General features: G+C 50.8%; 1 protein-coding gene across 3 annotated transcripts in view; it reads right to left on the bottom strand.

Moving 5' to 3' along the window:
- The window catches only part of COL27A1 (collagen type XXVII alpha 1 chain), a 2221286-nt gene that overhangs the window by 403033 nt on the left and 1798177 nt on the right, over positions 1-20076 (bottom strand). For all 3 annotated transcript variants that reach the window (XM_085614179.1, XM_085614180.1, XM_085614178.1), the window contains exon 50: positions 2822-2875. In XM_085614179.1, coding sequence (XP_085470305.1) covers positions 2822-2875 — 54 coding nt within the window. The remainder of the gene's footprint in view (positions 1-2821; positions 2876-20076) is intronic.

A 20076-nucleotide genomic window follows, 5' to 3' on the forward strand; every position in this document is an offset into this window, starting at 1 on the left:
GGGGTAGTATTCCAAAGCGTTTGACACCAAACACGACATGTTTTGATGCAGCCATCCCAAAGTTAGCATTTATCGCGAGGTTATAATGCACTTAAGAGTATATGGTATGGCTGTATCACAGAACAGCCATAAGGAAGTATTTCCAAAATCTGCAGAGGGGCTCAGCTCATGGTTGGGCACCCTCTCACATAAAACCAAGCACTCTGCCTTCAGGATTGTGAAGGCTTGCCATAGGAAGGCTTCCCAGGGGTGGCATAATACATGCTTCAGCCCCTGGTAGGCCTCTGAGGTACCTATGCCCTAGGTACATAGTATACAATAATACATATACTAGGGGCTTATAAGGCACTCCAGAATCCAATTAGATATGTACCTAATGTACATGCAAACCATTTTACAGAGAAAGCAGATAGACGGGGCCCCTGAATGGCAGGGTCCCAGTCCAACTAAGTCATAAACCAGCAAAACACCAGGAAAAAAGTGGGGGCAACCATATAGTCAGATTCCAGCTTCCTACAATGGTCACACTCAAAGCCTTTCTAATCATGTGATGACCAGGGTCATCCTTTCTAATCATTTGATGGTCAGGCTCAAAGCCTTACAAATCATGTGATGGTCAGGATCATCCTTTCTAATCATGTGATGGCCAGGGTCATCCTTTCCAATCATGTGATGGTCAGGCTCAAAGCCTTTCTAATCATGTGATGGTCAGGGTCCTCCTTTCTAATCATGTGATGGTCAGGCTCAAAGCCTTATAAATCATGTGATGGTCAGGATCATCCTTTCTAATCATGTGATGGCCAGGGTCATCCTTTCCAATCATGTGATGGTCAGGCTCAAAGCCTTTCTAATCATGTGATGGTCAGGGTCCTCCTTTCTAATCATGTGATAGTCAGGGTCAAAGCCTTTCTAATCATGTGATTGTCAGGGTCATCCTTTCTAATCATGTGATGGTCAGGCTCAAAGTCTTTCTAATCATGTGATGGCCAGGCTCAAAGCCTTTCTAATCATGTGATGGTTCGGCTCAAAGCCTTTCTAATCATGTGATGGCCAGGCTCAAAGCCTTTCAAATCATGCAATTGTCAAGTTAAAAGCCTTTCTAATCATGTGATGGCCAGTGTCATCCTTTCTAATCATTTGATGGTCATGGCCATCCTTTCTAATCATGAGATGGTCAGGCTCAAAGCCTTTCTAATCATGTGATGGCCAGGCTCAAAGCTTTTCTAATCATGTGATGGCCAGGGTCAAACCTTTCTAATCATGTGATGGCCAGGGTCAAAGCCTTTCTAATCAGGTGATGGTCAGGCTCAAAGCCTTTCTAATCATGTGATAGCCAGGGTCAAACCTTTCTAATCATGTGATGGCCAGGGTCAAAGCCTTTCTAATCAGGTGATGGTCAGGCTCAAAGCCTTTCTAATCATGTGATGGTCAGGCTCAAAGCCTTTCTAATCATGTGATGGCCAGGCTCAAAGCTTTTCTAATCATGTGATGGTCAGGCTCAAACCTTTCTAATCATGTGATGGCCAGGCTCAAACCTTTCTAATCATGTGATGGCCAGGGTCAAAGCCTTTCTAATCAGGTGATGGTCAGGCTCAAAGCCTTTCTAATCATGTGATGGTCAGGCTAAAAGCCTTTCTAATCATGTGATGGCCAGGATCAGCCTTTCTAATCATGTGAGGGCCAGGGTCATCCTTTCTAATCATGTGATGGTCAGGCTCAAAGCCATTCTAATCATGTGATGGTCAGGCTCAAAGCCTTTCTAATCATGTGATGGTCAGGCTAACTGCCTTTCTAATCATGTGATGGTCAGGCTAAAAGCCTTTCTAATCATGTGATGGCCAGGATCATCCTTTCTAATCATGTGATGATCAGGGTAAAAGCCTTTATAATCATGTGATGGCCAGGATCATCCTTTTTAATCATGTGATAGTCCGTCTAAAAGCCTTTCTAATCATCTGGTGGTCAGGTTAAAATCCTTTCTAATCATGTGATGGTCAGGCTCAAAGCCTTTCTAATAATGTGATGGTCAGGCTCAAAGCCTTTCTAATCATGTGATGGTCAGGCTAAAAGCCTTTCTAATCATGTGATGGTCAGGTTCAAAGCCTTTCTTGTCATGTGATGGTCAGGGTCATCCTTTCGAATCATGTGATGGTCAGGGTCATCCTTTCTTGTCATGTGATGGGCAGGGTCATCCTTTCTAATCATGTGATGGTCAGGCCCAAAGCCTTTCTAATCATGTGATGGTCAGACTAAAAGCCTTTCTAATCATGTGATGGTCAGGTTCAAAGCCTTTCTTGTCATGTGATGGCCGGGATCATCCTTTCTAATCATGTGATGGTCAGGGTCATCCTTTCTTGTCAGGTGATGGGCAGGGTCATCCTTTCTAATCATGTGATAGTCAGGGTCATCCTTTATTGTCATGTGATGTGATGGGCAGGGTCATCCTTTCTAATCATGTGATGGTCAGGCCCAAGCCTTTCTAATCATGTGATGGTCAGGCTAAAAGCCTTTCTAATCATGTGATGGTCAGGTTCAAAGCCTTTCTTGTCATGTGATGGCCAGGGTCATCCTTTCTAATCATGTGATGGTCAGGGTCATCCTTTCTTGTCATGTGACGGCCAGGGTCATCCTTTCTAATCATGTAATGGTCAGGCTCAAAGCCTTTCTAATCATGTGATGGCCAGGATCATCCTTTCTAATCATGTGATGGTCAGAGTCCTCCTTTTTAATCATGTGATGGTTAGGCTGAAAGCCTTTCTAATCATGTGATGGTCAGGCTCAAAGTTTTTCTAATCATGTGATGGTCAAGGGCATCTCTTACCTTTGGTCCGAACATCCCTGCGAATCCTGGAAAGCCAGTCTCACCGAAGTCCCCCTGCAGGGAGGAAGCAGCACAGCAGAAAATCACATGGATGTCATAATACAAAGTAAGTATAAGATAAACAGTTCAATAAACAGCAAGCTTGGTGTTCACTTTAAGTGGGAGGTAGCCCACTCTTTGGATTTTAGGGTCCCCTCAAAACATGGAGAATTGCTGCGTGTCTGAGGTAACACCAAAATCTGCACTCCCAGCAGAGACTATCTAAGGACTGGACCATGAGTCCATGCTGATCTTTCTCTCTACTCTCTCCCTTTCCAAGCCCTATTCTCTCCCTTCAGTTAAATCAAATATTGCACACACAAGTTCTCTCTTGCCCCTTTCCAGCCAGGTGCTGGGGCAAGGTTTTCCCCCATTGATCAACAAACCAGTTTCTAGCTTCTGTTTCCTGAGACTCAAGGTGCCCCGTGCACCTCCACCAGACGTGGCTGTAATGCACAATGTTGTACACCTCCTCCAGATGTGGCTGTAATGCTCCATGTTGTTCACTTCCTAGGATGTGGCTGTAATGCACAATGTTGTGCACTTCCTCAGGGTTTAGCTCTAACTTTCCATGTTGTGCACCTTCTCCAGATGTGGCTGTATCGCTCCATGTTCTGTATCTCCTCCGGATGTGACTGCAACGCTCCACGTTCTGCATCTCCTCCAGATGGGTTTGTTACACTCCATATTGCGCTGCTGTGCAAATTGCCTCTATGTTCAGTCTACAGTGTAGTTCAGTCTTTCCTCGTTGTCTTTTGAGTAACAGCTGCTGTTTTGTGCGCCTTTGTATGTGACAGGAGTTTGTTATTTTTGCAGTTTTGTTTTGGGATGTTTTGCACAGTTAAACGTCACTGTGTCTGGAACTGATGGCAGTGCTGTCCATCTACCAGAACAGCGAAGAACAAGCTACTTACCTTTGGTAACGCAATACCCGGTAGAGACAATATCTAGCTGCAGATTCCTTTTCGTTGAATTTCCCGGGCGTCAGACTGGGGTCCAGAAACTTTTGCGTGGGCAGTACCCCTGCATGCCTTTAAGTGGCTTAGGTTGGTTCAGCGCGTCACCGTCGTCGGATGTGATGCCGCGGTCACCTATATAGCCGCCATCCAGGCACGCGGACATAATTTACTTTTAACAATATGCAAAGCCAGAAGCGCAGAGCCATGAAGTAAACTGACTAGTGTGTGTCTAAACTACGTCCCTGAAAGAGGAACAACCCTAGCCATAGAACTGTGTCTGCAGAGCAGGGAGGCAAGGGTGGGTCTGTAAGAAGGAATCTGCAGCTAGATATTGTCTCTACCAGATAATGCGTTACCGAAGGTAAGCAACTTGTTCATCTGAAAGAGACTTCTAGCTGCAGATTCCTTACCCTTCAATAGATACCCAAGCCGTATCACCCTGGCGGTGAGCTGTGGGCAAACTGACTATACTAAGAAGTCCTGCAGAACCGAACAGGCGAAGTACCTGTCCCTGTGGACCTGACTGACCAGGTAGTAGTGCTAGGCAAAAGTGTGCAGAGATGCCCACGTTGCTGCCTGGCAGATGTCACAGCTTTTCCTCTGGTGGAATGGGCACACAAGCCTTCAGGAGGCTGCTTTTTAACCAGGGCGTAGCAAATCTTGATACAGAGAACGGCCCCGCGTGAAATGGTCCGTTTCTGAACTGCCCCACCTTTGTTAGCTCCCATTAAGCCCACGAAGAGTTGGTTGTCCACCCAGAACACTTTCGTGCAGTCAAGGTAGGCCCAGTCTGTGGAGTTGTTCCTCCTTTTTAGCGGTATGTTGAGGGGCATCAAAGCTGGGCAGGGTAACAGATTTTCCCAAATGGAATGGGGACACCCCTTTAGGAAGGAAAGAGGCCCGGGTGCGAAGTACCACCTTGTCTGGGAAATCCATCAGATAGGGAGACTTGGATGATAAAGCCTGCTGCTCTCTTACCCTCCTGGCAGATGTTATTGCCACTAAAAAAGTGGTCTTGATGGTAAGCAGCTGGAGAGTACAACTGTGAAGCGGTTCAAAGGGAGTGCACATGAGATATGTGAAAACCAGGTTCAGATCCCACTGAGGCATAATGAAGGGCAAAGGGGAAAACATTTACACAAGCCCTTTCAGAAACCTATTTACAATAGGGGACTTAAACAAAGAGGGCTGGTCAGACAGCCACAGGAAGCGGACAGAGCAGAGAGATACCCCTTGCGAGTGACCAGAGCAGAGCCCTGCTGGGCAAGGGTAACAAAGTGTAGAATATCAGAAGGAGGATCAATAGACTTTTCTGTACAATATTTCACACATTTTTGCCGGCAGGTGTATACCGTTTTGATGGATGGCGGCATGGATGCCAAGATAACCTCACATACTTCAGGAGGAAGGTCAAAAGCTATCAAGTGCCGCCGCTCAATCTCCATGCATGGAGGCGCAGAGATGACAGGTTCCGGTGGAGGACCCTCTCCTGCTGCTGCGACAGAAGCTCCTCCTGAAGGGGCAGCCTGCGTGTAGGATCGATACTCAGTAGAAGCAGCGCTGGATACCAGACCCTCCGTCCCAGTCCAGAGCCACAAGACTGACCTGGGCCCTATCGTTCTTGATCTTCTTCAGAACGCTGGGCTGAAGCGGTATGGGCGGAAAGGCGAACAAGAGGCGTGAGCGCCAATCGTGATGAGCAGCGTCGCCGAGCGATAGTCGCCTTGGAAACTTCAACATGCAAAACGGCTGACATTGCGTGTTCTCTTCGGAGGAGAACAGATCTAACTAAGGCTCTCCCAACTGCTGAAAGAGACCTTGTGCCACCTCCAACTGGAGACGCCATTCGTGATCCGCTAGGCATCGATGGCTGAGTCCGTCCGTCCTGCCGTTCTAAGAACCTGCCAGATGTTGAACCACCAGGGATATGCCCTGATGTTCCAGCCATGTCCAGAGAAGCATGGCCTCTTGAAAAAGAGTCTCAGACCCCACCCTGCTTGTTGCAGTACCATATGGTGATGGTGCTCTCTGTGAACACCTGCACCAACATCCTCTTGACCACGGAAAGAAATACTTTCAATGCTAGCCCCTTCGCCCGAAGCTTCAACAGGTTGATGTGGAGCTCGGATTACTCCGGAGGCCAGAGTTCTCTAAACCCGACCTCCCCCAGATGGCCGCCCCATCCCATGAGTGATGCATCTCTCACTACTGTGAGATCTGGTTGGAGAAAGGAGAGGGGTGTGCCTCGGACCCAATCACTTCTCATTAACCATCACTGCAGGTCTTTTGCAGTTCCCTCCGACATCTGAAACATGTCAGAGAGATTTCCCTGATGCTGCACCCACTGGAACTTCAGGTACCACTGCAGAGCCCGAATATAACATCTGGCATGATTTACCAATAGGATACAGGAGGTCATGAGGCCCAGTGGCCTTAGAGTCAGTCTCACTGAAATCCAGGATAGTGGCTGAAACATCGTAATCATAACCTGATGTCCCAGACTTGCCGCTTGGGAGGACAAGCCAGAAAGGGCACTGTGTCCAGAACATTTCCGATAAAAGGGAGCATCTGAGAAGGAGCAAGGTGTGACTTCAGCACGTTTATAGGGAACCCCAGCGAATGCAGAAAGTTCGCCGTAGTCTGAAAGTGGGAGACGACAGCCTGAGGCGAGGCCGCCTTCAACAGCCAGTCGTCGAGGTGGGGGAAGACTGAAGGCCCCTAACCAGCGCAGATGAGCTGTGGCCCCTGCCATCACCTTGGTGAAACCCGAGGGGTGCTGGTAAGGCCAAATGAAAGCATGGTGAACTGAAAGTGCTTGTGGCCTACCTTGAACGTATGTAATGTCTGTGGGCAGGCAGGAAGGGGATGTGCAAATACGCATCCTGCAGGCCCAACGCTACCAGCCAGTCTCCTTGGTCTATGGCAGATAAAACCAGAGCCAAAGTGAGCATCTTGAATTTCTCTTTTTTGAGGAAGAGATTCAAGGTCCAGGGATCTAGAATGGGACATAAACCTTTGTTCTTTTTGGGTATCAGAAAGTAGGGGGAATCACAACCACTCCCTCCTTCTGAAATATTAACCCTTTCTCACGCCCCCTTGGCCAGGAGAGCTGTAACTTCCGCTCGGAGCAAGAGATGATCCTCCGCAGCCATTCTTGAGATGGCGGTAAAGGGGGAGGGAAAGATTAGAAAGGGAGGATGTAACTTATTTGTCCGGTGTTATGGACTGAGATGTTGGAGTCACCCTCCAAGTGACTCCAACATCTCTTGCAGAACCAAGCTAGAAAAGATTTGAGGATGCAGCTGCCGAGGAGTTGATGGCGAATGACTTCTGGCTCCCTTTCCCACGTGAATGGAATACACTGCATCCACGTCCTCGCACAACTTAGGAAGCCTGAGCAGGACAGTGGCTGGGATATGGTTGGCAGGGTGACATACCCTTTCTGTAGCCATGAAAGAGGCGAGAGGCAGATTGGAGGAGAGGTGTAACTGAGAGGCCCAAAGACTTGGCCATAGCCTGTGAGTCTGTGAAGCGCTCCAGGGCGAGTCTGCCTTCTCTCTGAAGAGACAAGTCCCATCGAAGGAGATGTCCAAATGGTTGTCCAGGACATCCTCCGAAAAGCCAGATGTTCTCAGCCAGTCATGGCGCCGTAAGGCCACCGTCAACGAAACCACTCTGCCCAGTGAGTCAGTCTGATCTAGACCACACCTAATGGTGAACTTTGCTGGATCGCTCCCATCTTTCACTGCTTGGGTGAGCATGGTCCAGGACTCCTCCGAGACCTGTGGAAGCACTTGCACAACAGTTTCCCAAAGGGTGTGGGAATAACGGCCCAAAAGGCATGCAGTGTTCACTGACCGCAAAGGCTGGTGGAAGAAAACATCTTCTTCCCAAGTGTGTCCAGCATCTTGGATTCCCTGACCGGGGGAGCAGCAGGAAACGCGCCATGCGAAGTCGAGGCTTGGACCACCAAGCTCTATGGGGTGGGGTGTTGGCTGAGAACACTTGGATCACCCGAGGCAGGGTAAATGGCGGCGGGCAATTGTCCTGTTCACATGAACCCCTGTGATAGGCTTGGACCAAGTGCCTAGAAGCTCATCAGTCAATGCTTCATTAAAGGGCAATAGGGGTTTGGAGGAGGAAGCCCCAGGCTGAAGCATTTTGGTCAAGAAGTTGATCTTAACCGCCACAGAGGGAAGTTCAAGGTCAAGGACGTCCATTGCCCTCTTCACCACAATTGCATTAGACTCTCCCTCCTCCGTAGCCACGGTAGGTGGAGAGAGCAAACTAGTATCCGGAGAGGTGTCCAGTCCACTGGCCTCTGCTAATTCCTCATACCAGTCCAAATTTTTACCAGGGGTGAATAACTGGTGTTCTAAAGGGTCCAGTGACCCTCTCCCACTCTTCCTCCATGCCTGTATGCACCACAAAATGCTCAGGCAACACCCTAAAGCTATTGCGCTCTGTTGGCGCTGGATTTGATGTAGACCGACTCCGTTCTGACTCAGAGTCGTCTCTGTCTGGTAAGCCTCTTCTGTGAGCCTTGCAAGCTCTGGTGAACTCATGGTGGTGACCCTGATCATATACTCTTAAGTGCATTATAACCTCGCGGTAAATACTAACTTTGGGATGGCTGCACGGAAACATGTTGTGTTTGGTGTCAAACGCTTTGGAATACTACCCCCCCCCGCCAGTTCTGGCGGCGGGGGTAGCATTCCACCCTTCTAGAGGGAGAGACATGTTCACACTGGTCTAACCCTGTAGGACTTTCTTGAGGCCTGGCATCACAAAATGGATGCCTCTGCCACAGACACAGGTCTGGCCTCCTGCTGCTGACTGAAACTCCGGCAGGGGAGGCCTGGACAATAGGTTTCTGTCGAAGGGAGGTGTAACCACCTCCCCAGACAGGCAGATGTGTATTAGGGATGGGCAGGAGCACTCTCTGGTGCTTTGACATCCTGCAATGGGGGCACACTTGGTGTCCCTGTGCATAGCCCAGTTCAAACCGGTTGCAGGGGCTACCTGCCCCTGCTCTGACGCAAAACTGGACAAAGGAAACGGGTGTAATCACCCTCTTTCCACACCCTCCCATAGGTGGGTCCCTAGAGTAGGTCCAACCCCCAAACTTAGTATAATTATGGGAACCCAGTCCTTGAGACTTTAGATTACCCTGGACGAAACGCTGCAAAATATATCCTGGACCTTCGACTTTCTGTCTCGACTACAAGACAAAGGAAATCTCCCTTGGGGTCAAGGAGTGACTCCCCTGCTTGGCAGGCACCAAAGAGGCAACTGACCGGTCTGCATCGCTGAAGCTCCCGCCGGACGCCGAAGTCTTTGCATCACCAGAGGTGGATTTCTAGACTTCCCCGAGGCTACCCTGAGTCCACAGCAAAGCAGAGGCCTGTAGCTATTGTGGGTGACGTGGAACCGTGACCCCTGGACACCATGAACTTTTGCAGCAACACTATCTTCCTGGTCGTCCTCGAAGTTGTGCTTTGGGCTCTGAGTAGCCCCAGCCTTGAGCACCTCCTGCACCGAAGATTGCTAGCCTCCACTCCACGAGTGCCCCGTGGGCCAGTTTCAAGTTCGACCGCTCGAGGCTCCTTCGCGATCACTAGCCCGTTGGCTAGCATGTCCCCACGAAGGCAACTCCTCTTCTGCTTGGGCTTTCCTGGTTGCTCCAGAAGTGCCCTAACTTACCCTCGCTGGGTGAATCCCTCAGACCTTGCTGGTCTGCACCGCAGTCCTTTCTCTGAATTCCAGTGACTTGCCGTTGCCAAGGCTTGTTGGGTACATTCTGGTCGCCGACACCGCAGCACTCGACAGACTTCGTGGGACAGCTCAAATCCGGCTTGTGGACTTCCTCGATGCCTCCTGGACCTCGTGGCTGAAGAGTCAAGACACCCATCAACTCACCTGAAGCACCCGACATCTGTGGGCATTGGTCCATCCTACCCTCGGTCACTGGCTAGTGACCCAGACTCTGTCCCCTCTGCTTTCAGGTTCCTACCTTCCTAGATCCAGGTTTGGATCTCTTCAGACACTTCTCCTCTTCACGGCTGCAGCAGTTCTTTGCAGGCTAGGCTCCCATTGCAATCGACGACGCGACCCGACACCAAAAGACACCTATGCACCCGGCTTCCCTGGGTGAGGTAACTCGAGTACTCCAGTGCTCCCGTGGGTGCTAGCCCTAGAACTTCTTAAGTCCAAAAGGGTTTGTTCCTGACTTGATTCTAAGTGTCCCTAATCTTTAAAATTCCAACCGCGACATTGCCCATAGAAGCAAACGGGAACCCGCGGTTGTGTTCACACACTGCATACAGTCCCCGTGGGTCCCCTGTGTCACTACCTTGGGTGGCTCCTTGGGGTTCCAGCGATTCTACAGGCTCTAGGCCTTGTGTCTATTCCAGTCATGGTTTTTATAACACTTTTTTGATATATGGTTTGGTATGCCCCTAGGGCCCAAACGTGTATTTGTGCTATTACTGATAATTGCTAACATGTAAACAAAGTACTTCGAACTCCACTCTCATAAAGAGACTAGAGGGTCTGTTTTAACCTAAATACATATATTTTGAATATATACCTGGTGTGGTTGTCCTTTCATTTGATCATTCAAGTAATTGTAGACTGTTAAAACAAGCTGCTTTACATTCCTTCAAGACTTAGCCTGAAGGCTGCTCTCCATAGCTACCACTAGGATAGCTTTCAATAAAGGTTGTCTTTAACCTATCACCATAAGGGGTTGGTTGGACAGCATATATCAGGCCACCTTCTCACAGCCGTGAGCAGCCAATACCTCTCTCTATGAATACTGAAGCCTTAAGGTACGAAACGCCACAGTCTTGGCACCTGTTTCAGTCTAACACAGATGCCACACTTTGTGTAAGCCGCAACCTCTTACTAAAGCAATAGTAAGGAGGACGTAACTTAACCTGTGAGCAGCTATTCGTAAAGTGCAGTGCTGCAGATTCACATGCTATGCACACTTCTGACATCTAGTGTTAGGCTCGGACTTTTGGAAGTTGTTCTTCTCGAGGAAGTCTTATCGCTGATGTGACGTCAAGTCTCCACCTCCTCGAAGAAAAGGGCATTTCCAACGGCTCCTTTGTTAGATTGTTCATTTTCTCACCTGCTATAGTGGCGAGTGAGGATACAATCTTGCAGGATAGTAGTTGCTGTTGAACATGCATGTAACATGTTCGTAATACATATATGGGGGCAGATGTATCAAGCATTTTTCCATTCTGCGAATCTGCCTGTTTGCAAACGCACAAATTGCTTTTCTGATGCAGCAAACCTAATTTTGCGATTCAGTAACCTGTTACCGATTCGCAAAATGGGTTTGCGTTGGGTATTAGGAAGGGGCGTGTTTAGGGCGTCCCTCCCTAATACCGAATCGCATCGGTATGTATAAATGTTTTGTGACCGCATTTGTGGTCGCAAAACATTCATGTGTTACCACCTTCACCTTCACTTCCACCCACCTAGGTGGTAACCGATTCGCAAATGGGAAGGGGTCCCCAAGGGACCCCTTCTCCTTTGTGAATGTTTGTGAAACCACCCTGACCACTGCCTGCTCTTTAAAAATGTTTTGCAAAGCATCTCGTTTTCCTTCAAGGACACGGGCTGCTTTACAAAAAAAAGATTGCTTTATTTAAAAGCAATCGCTGACATGGTGATCTGCTGACCCCAGCAGGCCACCATCCCCGTGATTTTTGCGATTCCTAGTGGGTCGCAAATTGCGACCTAACTCAATATTCCTGAGGTAGGTCATTTGCGACCCCATAGGAGTTCGCAAAAGTGTACTGTACACATACATGGCATTTTGCAATTCCCTAATTGCGAATCCTTGTGATTCGCAATTAGGGGATTGCAAATAATTATCTTGATACATCTGGCCCATGGTGTTTTATATGTGTACATCTGACACCATCTGATACCTGCCGGCAAGGCGGAAGGCCACATGTGACTCTGCAGCACTACACGCTATGAATAGATGCTTACAAGGTATGTAACATACGTATGCATAGACTGTAAAGCAGTCATCCTCTCGCCGTGGCTCTAGGCATTAGATGGTGTCGTTTGAAATAATGTGTGTAGAACAAGTTACTTACCTTCGGTAACGATGTATCTGTAAGAAACATTAGTTAGTTAGATTCCTCACCTTAGAATATCCCCAGGCGTCAGACTGGATCCGGAAGATTTTTGTAGCAATACCCCTTGCCCGTCGCTAGGCGTCGTCTGCGGCTCCGCGTCCGTCGTTGGCATCGTGCGCCGTAATGACGTCGTCGGAGTACTTAGACGCCGCCCTCGCGCGCTGACGTCAGTTCTTGTACATATCTTTCCGCGCCAGGAACGCAGAGCCATGCAAGAGACCGACATTGGTGCCAAAAAATCTAGGGCCCTGAAAGGAATAGCCTTAACCCTAGATGTCAGTTCGCAGAACGGGGAGGATGGGTGGGTCGGTGAGGAATCTAACTAACTAATGTTTCTTACAGATACATCGTTACCGAAGGTAAGTAACTTGTTCATCTGAAAGAAACACGTTAGTTAAATTCCTTACCTTAGAATAGATACCCAAGCAATACCAACCCCGGTGGTGGGTCTGCGAACCAAGATCACACCAGAAAGTCCTGGAGGACAGAACGGCCAAAGAAGCCATCCCTCCGGACTTGGCTGTCTAGGCAATAATGCCTGGCAAACGTGTGCATCGAAGCCCACGTCGCCGCCTGACAGATGTCCTGCAAAGGGACTCCCCGTCCCAAAGCAGTAGTAGCCGCTGTGGCCCGAGTAGAATGGGCTCGCAGCCCAACAGGAGGGTCCTTTTTTGCCAAGGAATAACAGATTTTTATACACAAAACGACCCACCGGGAGATGGTCCGTTTGTGTACAGCTTTCCCTTCTTTGCACCCACGTAGCCAACGAAAAGCTGGTCGTCCACTCGGAACTGTTTTGTGCGGTCCAAATAAAAGGAGAGCGCACGTTTTGGGTCCAGACGGTGGATCCGCTCTCACTCTTTGGAAGGATGCGGAGGCGGAAAGAAGGTGGGCAAGGTGACAGATTGACCAAGATGAAAGGGGGTCACCACTTTCGGTAGAAAGGAAGGACGAGGCTGAAGGACAACCTTGTCCGGATGAACAGATAGAAAAGGAGGCTTTGACGATAGAGCCTGGAGCTCACTCACCTGTCTAGCCGAGGTGATGGCTACCAGGAAAGCAGTCTTAAGAGTGAGAAGACGAAGAGGACAATTGTGAAGAGGCTCAAAGTGAGCGCACATCAGGAATGTTAAGACAAAATTCAAGTCCCACTGAGGCATTACGAAAGGGACAGGAGGGAACGTGTGAGTAATGCCTTTAAGAAAGCGTGACACTACAGGGGACTTGAAAAGAGAGGGCTGATCAGGAAGCCGTAAGAAGGCAGAGATGGCAGCAAGATAACCTTTCAAGGTGCCCAGGGCAGAGCCCTGCCGGGCCAAAGAAAGAAGAAAGAGGAGAACCTCAGAAAGAGGGGCGGAAAGGGGATCCACAGCCTTTGCTGTGCACCATGCCACAAACTTGTTCCACCGGCAGGCGTATACCGTCTTTGTGGAGGGACGCCTGGCTGCCAGAATGACATCACAGACTTCAGGAGGCAAGTCAAATGGCATCAACTGCCGCCGCTCAATCTCCACGGATGGAGGTGGAGGCTGGACAGGTTCGGGTGGATGACCGTCCCCTGCTGCTGCGACAGAAGATCCTACCGAAGGTGCAGACGTACCGGAGGATCGGTCAACATACTGAGTAGCTCGGGATACCAGTACCTTCGTGCCCAATCCGGAGCCACCAAGATGACTTGGGCCCGGTCGCGCCTGATCTTCTTCAGCACTCTGGGCAGAAGTGGTATAGGCGGAAAGGCGTACAACAGACCGCAACTCCACTCGCGACGAAAAGAGTCGCCGAGCGAGTGCCGCCTTGGAAATTCCAACACGCAGAACTGCTGACATTGCGCGTTCTCGTCGGTGGCGAATAGATCTAACCAAGGCTCTCCCCACTGCTGAAAGAGACCTTGCGCCACCTCGGAGTTAAGACGCCATTCGTGATCCATCATGCACCGGCGGCTGAGTTCGTCTGCTCTGGCGTTCAGAGAGCCCACCAGATGTTGAACCACCAGGGTGATGCCCTGGTGTTCCAGCCATGTCCAGAGGCGCAGAGCCTCCTGACAAAGGGTCCACGACCCCACCCCGCCCTGTTTGTTGCAATACCACATGGCGGTGGTGTTGTCCGTGAACACCTGCACGACACTTCCCCGGACAGAGGGAAGGAAGGCTTTCAGTGCAAGTCGAATCGCTCTCAGCTCCAACAAGTTTATGTGGAGGCGAGACTCCGCCGGAGACCAGAGGCCTCTGATCTCCGCCTCTTCCATATGGCCACCCCATCCCAGGAGGGACGCATCCGTCACTACGACATGCTCCGGTAGGGGTAGGGAGAGGCTCTTGCCCATGACCCAATCGTGGTCCGTGAGCCACCACTGCAACTGCTGTGCAGTGCCCTCCGAGATCAAGACATGGTCGGACAGGTTGCCGTGATGCTGGGCCCACTGAAACTTCAGGTCCCACTGCAGAGCCCGCATGCGTCGCCTGGCGTGATGCACTAGTAGGATGCAGGAGGCCATCAGCCCCAGAAGCCGCAACACTAGCCTGACCGAAACCCAGGATAGAGGCCGAAAGATGGGAATCAGGACCTGTATATCCCGGACCCGCTGTTCCGGTGGATGAACCCGGAACTGCGCCGAATCGAGAACCGCTCCGATGAAGAGGAGCTTCTGAGAGGGGCTCAGGTGTGACTTCGGCACGTTGATGGAAAACCCCAGCAAATGCAGGAGATCCGCCGTAGTCTGGAGGTGGGAGACGACTGTCTGGGGCGAGCCCGCCTTCAACAACCAGTCGTCGAGATAAGGGAAGACTGGAACCCCTGATCTGCGCAGATGAGCTGCGACCACCGCCATCACTTTCGTGAACACCCGAGGGGCACTGGTAAGGCCGAAGGGGAGCACGGTGAACTGAAAGTGCTCCTGACCCACCGTGAACCGCAGGTAACGCCGGTGGGCCGGCAGGACGGGGATATGGAAATATGCGTCCTGCAAGTCCAATGCTACCATCCAGTCTCCAGGGTCTAGGGCAGCTAGAACCTGAGCCAAAGTCAACATTTTGAACCGTTCCTTACGGAGGAAAGCATTGACGTTCCTGATGTCCAAGATAGGGCGTAGGCCTCCTTTGCCCTTCTTGGGAACCAGAAAGTAGTGGGAATAACAACCACGACCTACTTCTGGGCTCGGAACGCGCTCAACGGCCTCTTTGGCCAAGAGGGCCGAAACTTCCTCTCGCAGAAGATTCCAATGATCCTCCGAGATACGGTGGTGCTGCGGTGGCATGGCTGGAGGGGTCATCTCGAAGGGGAGGGAGTAGCCCCTGCGGACGATTTGCAGCACCCACCTGTCCGAAGTAATGGTCCGCCAGTGGAGCAGGTGATGGCGAACCCGGCCTCCCACTGGCGAGGAATGGGCCTGAAAGCTCGGACTAGGAAGGCTTTGAGGCGGATGCTGCCGGGGTGGATGTGGACTGACCGCGTTGTCCTCCAGTACCGCCTCGGCGGAAACCACGTCCGCGACCGCGTGCAGGCTGGTTCTGCAGCCAGTGGCTAGGCGGACGTGAGGAGGTGCCCCTTCCTTGGCCACGAAAGGAGCGAAAAGCGGAAGTTTGTGGCCGCGGGGCCGAGAGGCCCAAGGACTTGGCCGTAGCCCGGGAGTCCTTGAAGCGAGCCAGCGCACTGTCCGCTTTCTCACCAAAAAGGCGAGTGCCATCAAAAGGCATGTCCATGAGAGTGCTCTGGACATCCCCTGAAAAGGACGTGGACCGCAGCCAGGCGTGATGTCGAAGCGCCACCGTGGTAGAAATCGCCCTACCCAGCGAGTCCGTAGTGTCGAGTCCACATCGGATTGCATGGCGCGCTGCATCTCTCCCATCGGCCAGAGCTGAGGAAAGCCGTGCCCGGGCCTCCTCCGGGCACAGGGGCAGCACGTCCTCCACCGTATCCCACAGAGAGTGGGAATAACGGTCCAAGAGACAGGCGGTGTTCAAAGACCGCAGGCCCAAACTGAGCGAGTGTGAGAAGTTGGCCTGATGTATGATGTCACTAGTTCTAGTGTACACCTTATATCAGTCCAAACAACCCTTATGGTGATTGGTTGTAAAGTCAACCTTATAGACCAGCTATCCTAGTAGTAGCATGGACAAGAGCAGTCTTAGGCTAAACTCTGAATGGCATGTGAAGCCAGCTGCGATACCATATTTAATCCCTTGAATACCAAATGAAAGGACACCACAACAGATATATATATAAAATAAAGTGTATTTATTCTAGTCAAACCCTCAGCACTCTTTATGAGATTAGAGGTAAGTACAACACAGTCTTATTCAAGCATACATTAAGTCACACAGGTAAGTAATACAGTTAGGCCCTAGGGGCCACGCAAACCATATACTAAAGAAGTGGTATAAGGACCACTGTCACGGAAATAGGATAGGCCTAGGCCTAGGGAATCGCTGGGGCTACACTACACTACCAACAGTTAGGAAGTGGGAGGCCCACGGGATTCAGGTGCAGAGTAGAAACACTCACGCGTAATGCGTATAGTCGACAGAAATAGTACAGTTTTGAAATAAGCAGTTTAAGGACACTTCTGAAGCAACTAGAGAGTCGAGACTCGGAAACTAGACCCTAGGATAGTCACTACCCTTGTGAGCACCGAAGTACCCAAGTTACCTAGCCCACAGGCTGCGGGTGCATAGGTGTGAACTTGCGTCGGGTTTCGTGGACGCCTGAAGGAAAGTTGCTGACAGGCAGTCAGTGCAGAGTGTCCGGTGGATCCCAAGGCCGGGATCAAGAAGGAAGGGTACCTGCAAGCAGAAGGGACAGAGTCAAGGTCACTAGCCAGTGACCACGTGGAACCAGGAAGGAACCAGGCGATGTCGTGAAGATTGCAGGTGAAGAGGTGAAGCTTGTTGCAGCAGCCACGGGTACCAGGAGACGTCGAGGACGACCAGGACCAGGAGGCGAGCTGTCCCACGAAGGCTCTTGCTGTCGGCGGCGTCGAAGTCGAACTAGGACTCACCAAGCCTTGGCAAGCGGAACCCACGAAGAATGGAGGACTTGCTTCTGGTGCAGACCAGGAAGGTCTGGGGTGCTTCTCTTTTGCAGAGGAGCGGGAGCCAGTCTGGAGGAGCCAAACCAGCAGTGAAGATTCAAAGGTGTGTCGTCGCAAAGGCCGCTAGCCAACGGGCAAGCAACCGGACAGACGCGGCAAGCAGGAAAATGCAGAAGTGCCCCACGCAGGACTCGTGGAGTGTGGGGGGCTGATCTTCGGTGCAGATGGTGCTTGGGGTTGGGGCTTCTCAATCCCCGGTGCACAACTTCGAGGGTACCTCAGAAGTGTAGCAATCACCAGTAGTCTCACCCCCAAACGTGCCTATTACCAGGAAAAGACAAGAAGTGTCTCCGCGTTTCCCCGATGTCAGGGTTTCCCGAACTACAACTCCCTGCATGCACTGGGGCGCACCCGACAACCCTTTCTACATAAGCACTTCCGCTGGAAGCGGAAGGTGCTTGTCAATCCTAGAGCTAATGGATGTTCGAGGCGGAAGGTGCTCCCCGCCGGATTCCAGCGAGAAGCCTTTCCGCAGCCATTCCTGTGGCGGGCCGAGTCCCGCGTCCCCGTGGAAACAAGCCTGAATAATCGGCGGGAAGAGACGCGAGTCCCGTGTCCCAGTGGAAGCAAGCCTGATTCATCGGCGGGTAAGAGACGCCAAGGTATCTGGAAGAGGCTCATGCATATCTGGTGAGCCAAGAGCGTTGAATTGTCAACAAAACTTTATTGAGACTGTCTGAGACCGTGTTATTTCCCGGATTACCTGTTCCCCTTTACCCTGACATTGCGGGGACTGTTTAACGCAGACACAGACACTAAGTGCCTCGTTGCCGTCCTGCCTTGCATAGACATCTGGACTATTATCCACGAAATCCCGAGGAGGGAATACTCTTTTGTTTATTTTGAAACCACTTTATTGCTGTGACTGTGCACTCACGGGGGGCTCACAAATGGACCCATTCATTTAGTCACTGACAGAGCGGGTGTGAGAGAGTATCACATCCCGAGGAAGTCAGGGGCAGGCCTACGCACAATTCCTCGAGGGCTCAGTTCCGAATCGTGACCTTGCACTTTGGTGACTGTGGGGTACCCCGGGTAGGGGTGTTTACGGAGTGAGGCAGTCAAGAGGGTGCCGAAGATTTCAAGAGTGTTCCGTAGGAATAGAGGTAATTCCAAGACACCACCTTTCTGGTTGGTAGGCATAGGTTCTGTACTTTCACTATAGGAGAGAAGTCATCTGTTTACCTGCTGTCTCTCTCTCGTCCTATGTCTGCAGGTATCTATCTTCCAAGAGGAGGTTACATCCCCGACATTCATTCTGAAAGGTTCCTATCCCTGGCCTCATCTATTTTACGTTATCCACTTCCCTTTTTCCCACAGGCCTTATCCCACGCAGCTAGGTTACCTTCCTCTGCTGGGGATTAGGTTTTAGGGAATCAGGGACTTACTCATCTTCTATCGTCTCTGCTGGATTCTACTATACAGGTTAGTGGCGTATGATTGGCTTGGGCGCTACTGACAACCTGGCATACTTCACAGATTGCCAAGCCCACGTTTACGCCCAGCCCAGACGATGGATACCAGTGTAGTGCTCACCTCTCTGCTGGACAGCCTGACGGCACTACAGCAAGAGGTTCAGACGTCCCGACAAGAAAATCAGAACATCCAGAGAGAAGTGAGCTCCTTGCGGAGAGAGGTAGCGGGGCTTTCTCGCAGGGGTCAGGGGGAGAGTTCTTACATTAGACCCGCAACTTTGCCCCCTCCTGTTTCCACCACCCCTTATACCCCCACACCTACAGACACGGTTCCTACGGTTCACGTGTTACAGAACACCAGCATTCCTTTAGCCCCACCTGAACGCTTTTATGGGGATCCAAAACAGTTTGAAACATTTTTAAATCAGTGTAGGCTTCATTTTCTCTGCAAACCCACAGTATTTGAGGGAGACGCTGCAAAAACGGCATTTATGATGTCTTATATGGGGGGCAACGCAGCCAGTTGGACCATCCCCTTGATGGAAAGAAACGATCCAGTCCTCCATAATTTCACGGACTTCTGCCTGGCCTTACGGAAACTGTTCGATAGAAAATCCCACATGCTGTCGCTGGATCGTGAATTACTCACCTTGCGACAGGGATCACAAGACTTGCTTACCTACATAACGACGTTTAATCGGTTGGTGGTGGAGACCGAGTGGCCACCTGACAAAAGACTCACCCTGTTTTATCAAGGACTCCGGGGGGAGCTCAAAGATGTCCTAGCCCAAGTTGTGCAACTGCCACAAACATGCGAAGAATTGATCGACTTAACCGTCCAGTTGGATCATCGCCTCCTCGAGAGAAAAGGGGACAGGAACAGAGGGGAAAACCGATTTTCCTATACTCGGCCAAGGAACGTCCCGGAAGAACCACCCAAATCCCCAGAGGGGGTGGAACCCATGCAACTAGGAGGACTCCGAGGCCCACTTACCCCAGAAGAGAGAGAAAAACGACGGAAAATGAAACTGTGCCTCTACTGCGGCAAGGGTGGCCACTTCATACGAGAGTGCCGTGCTCGGACGCCAATCAGTGGCAGAACTCCTGTTTCTCGTGTACAGGCTGCTATAAAACAAGACGAACCGACGGAAAACTAATACGTCCGAATCAGGTTGAGGTCTCTGGTTTGGGCGTTCCACGTGTCACGATCTCATCGGTGCTAGCTAATACCCTGCAAGCGGCTGTAGCCCATCTGAATATAGGGGTGTCCTTGTGGCTCACGCCCCAGAACATGTTAGAAGTAGATGCGCTGCTGGATTCTGGAGCCACAGGAAACTACATTGACCAAGAGTTTGCCCGACGACTGGGGATCTCCCACGAAAAGAAAGATATCCCAGAGCATGTAATGGCAGTAGACGGAACTGCCCTCTCTTCCGGACCAGTGAAATATCGGACACTGCCTCTGAGAATGACTATAAATCCCGACCATCACGAGTATATACAATTCGACCTCATAGATGCCCCTCAGTTTCGTCTTATCCTAGGAGTGCCGTGGTTGACCTTACATGATCCTGAAATCAGTTGGGCCGAGCGC

Source organism: Triturus cristatus, chromosome 1_2, assembly GCF_964204655.1.
Source record: "Triturus cristatus chromosome 1_2, aTriCri1.1, whole genome shotgun sequence".
NCBI classification, from domain to species: Eukaryota; Metazoa; Chordata; class Amphibia; order Caudata; family Salamandridae; genus Triturus; species Triturus cristatus.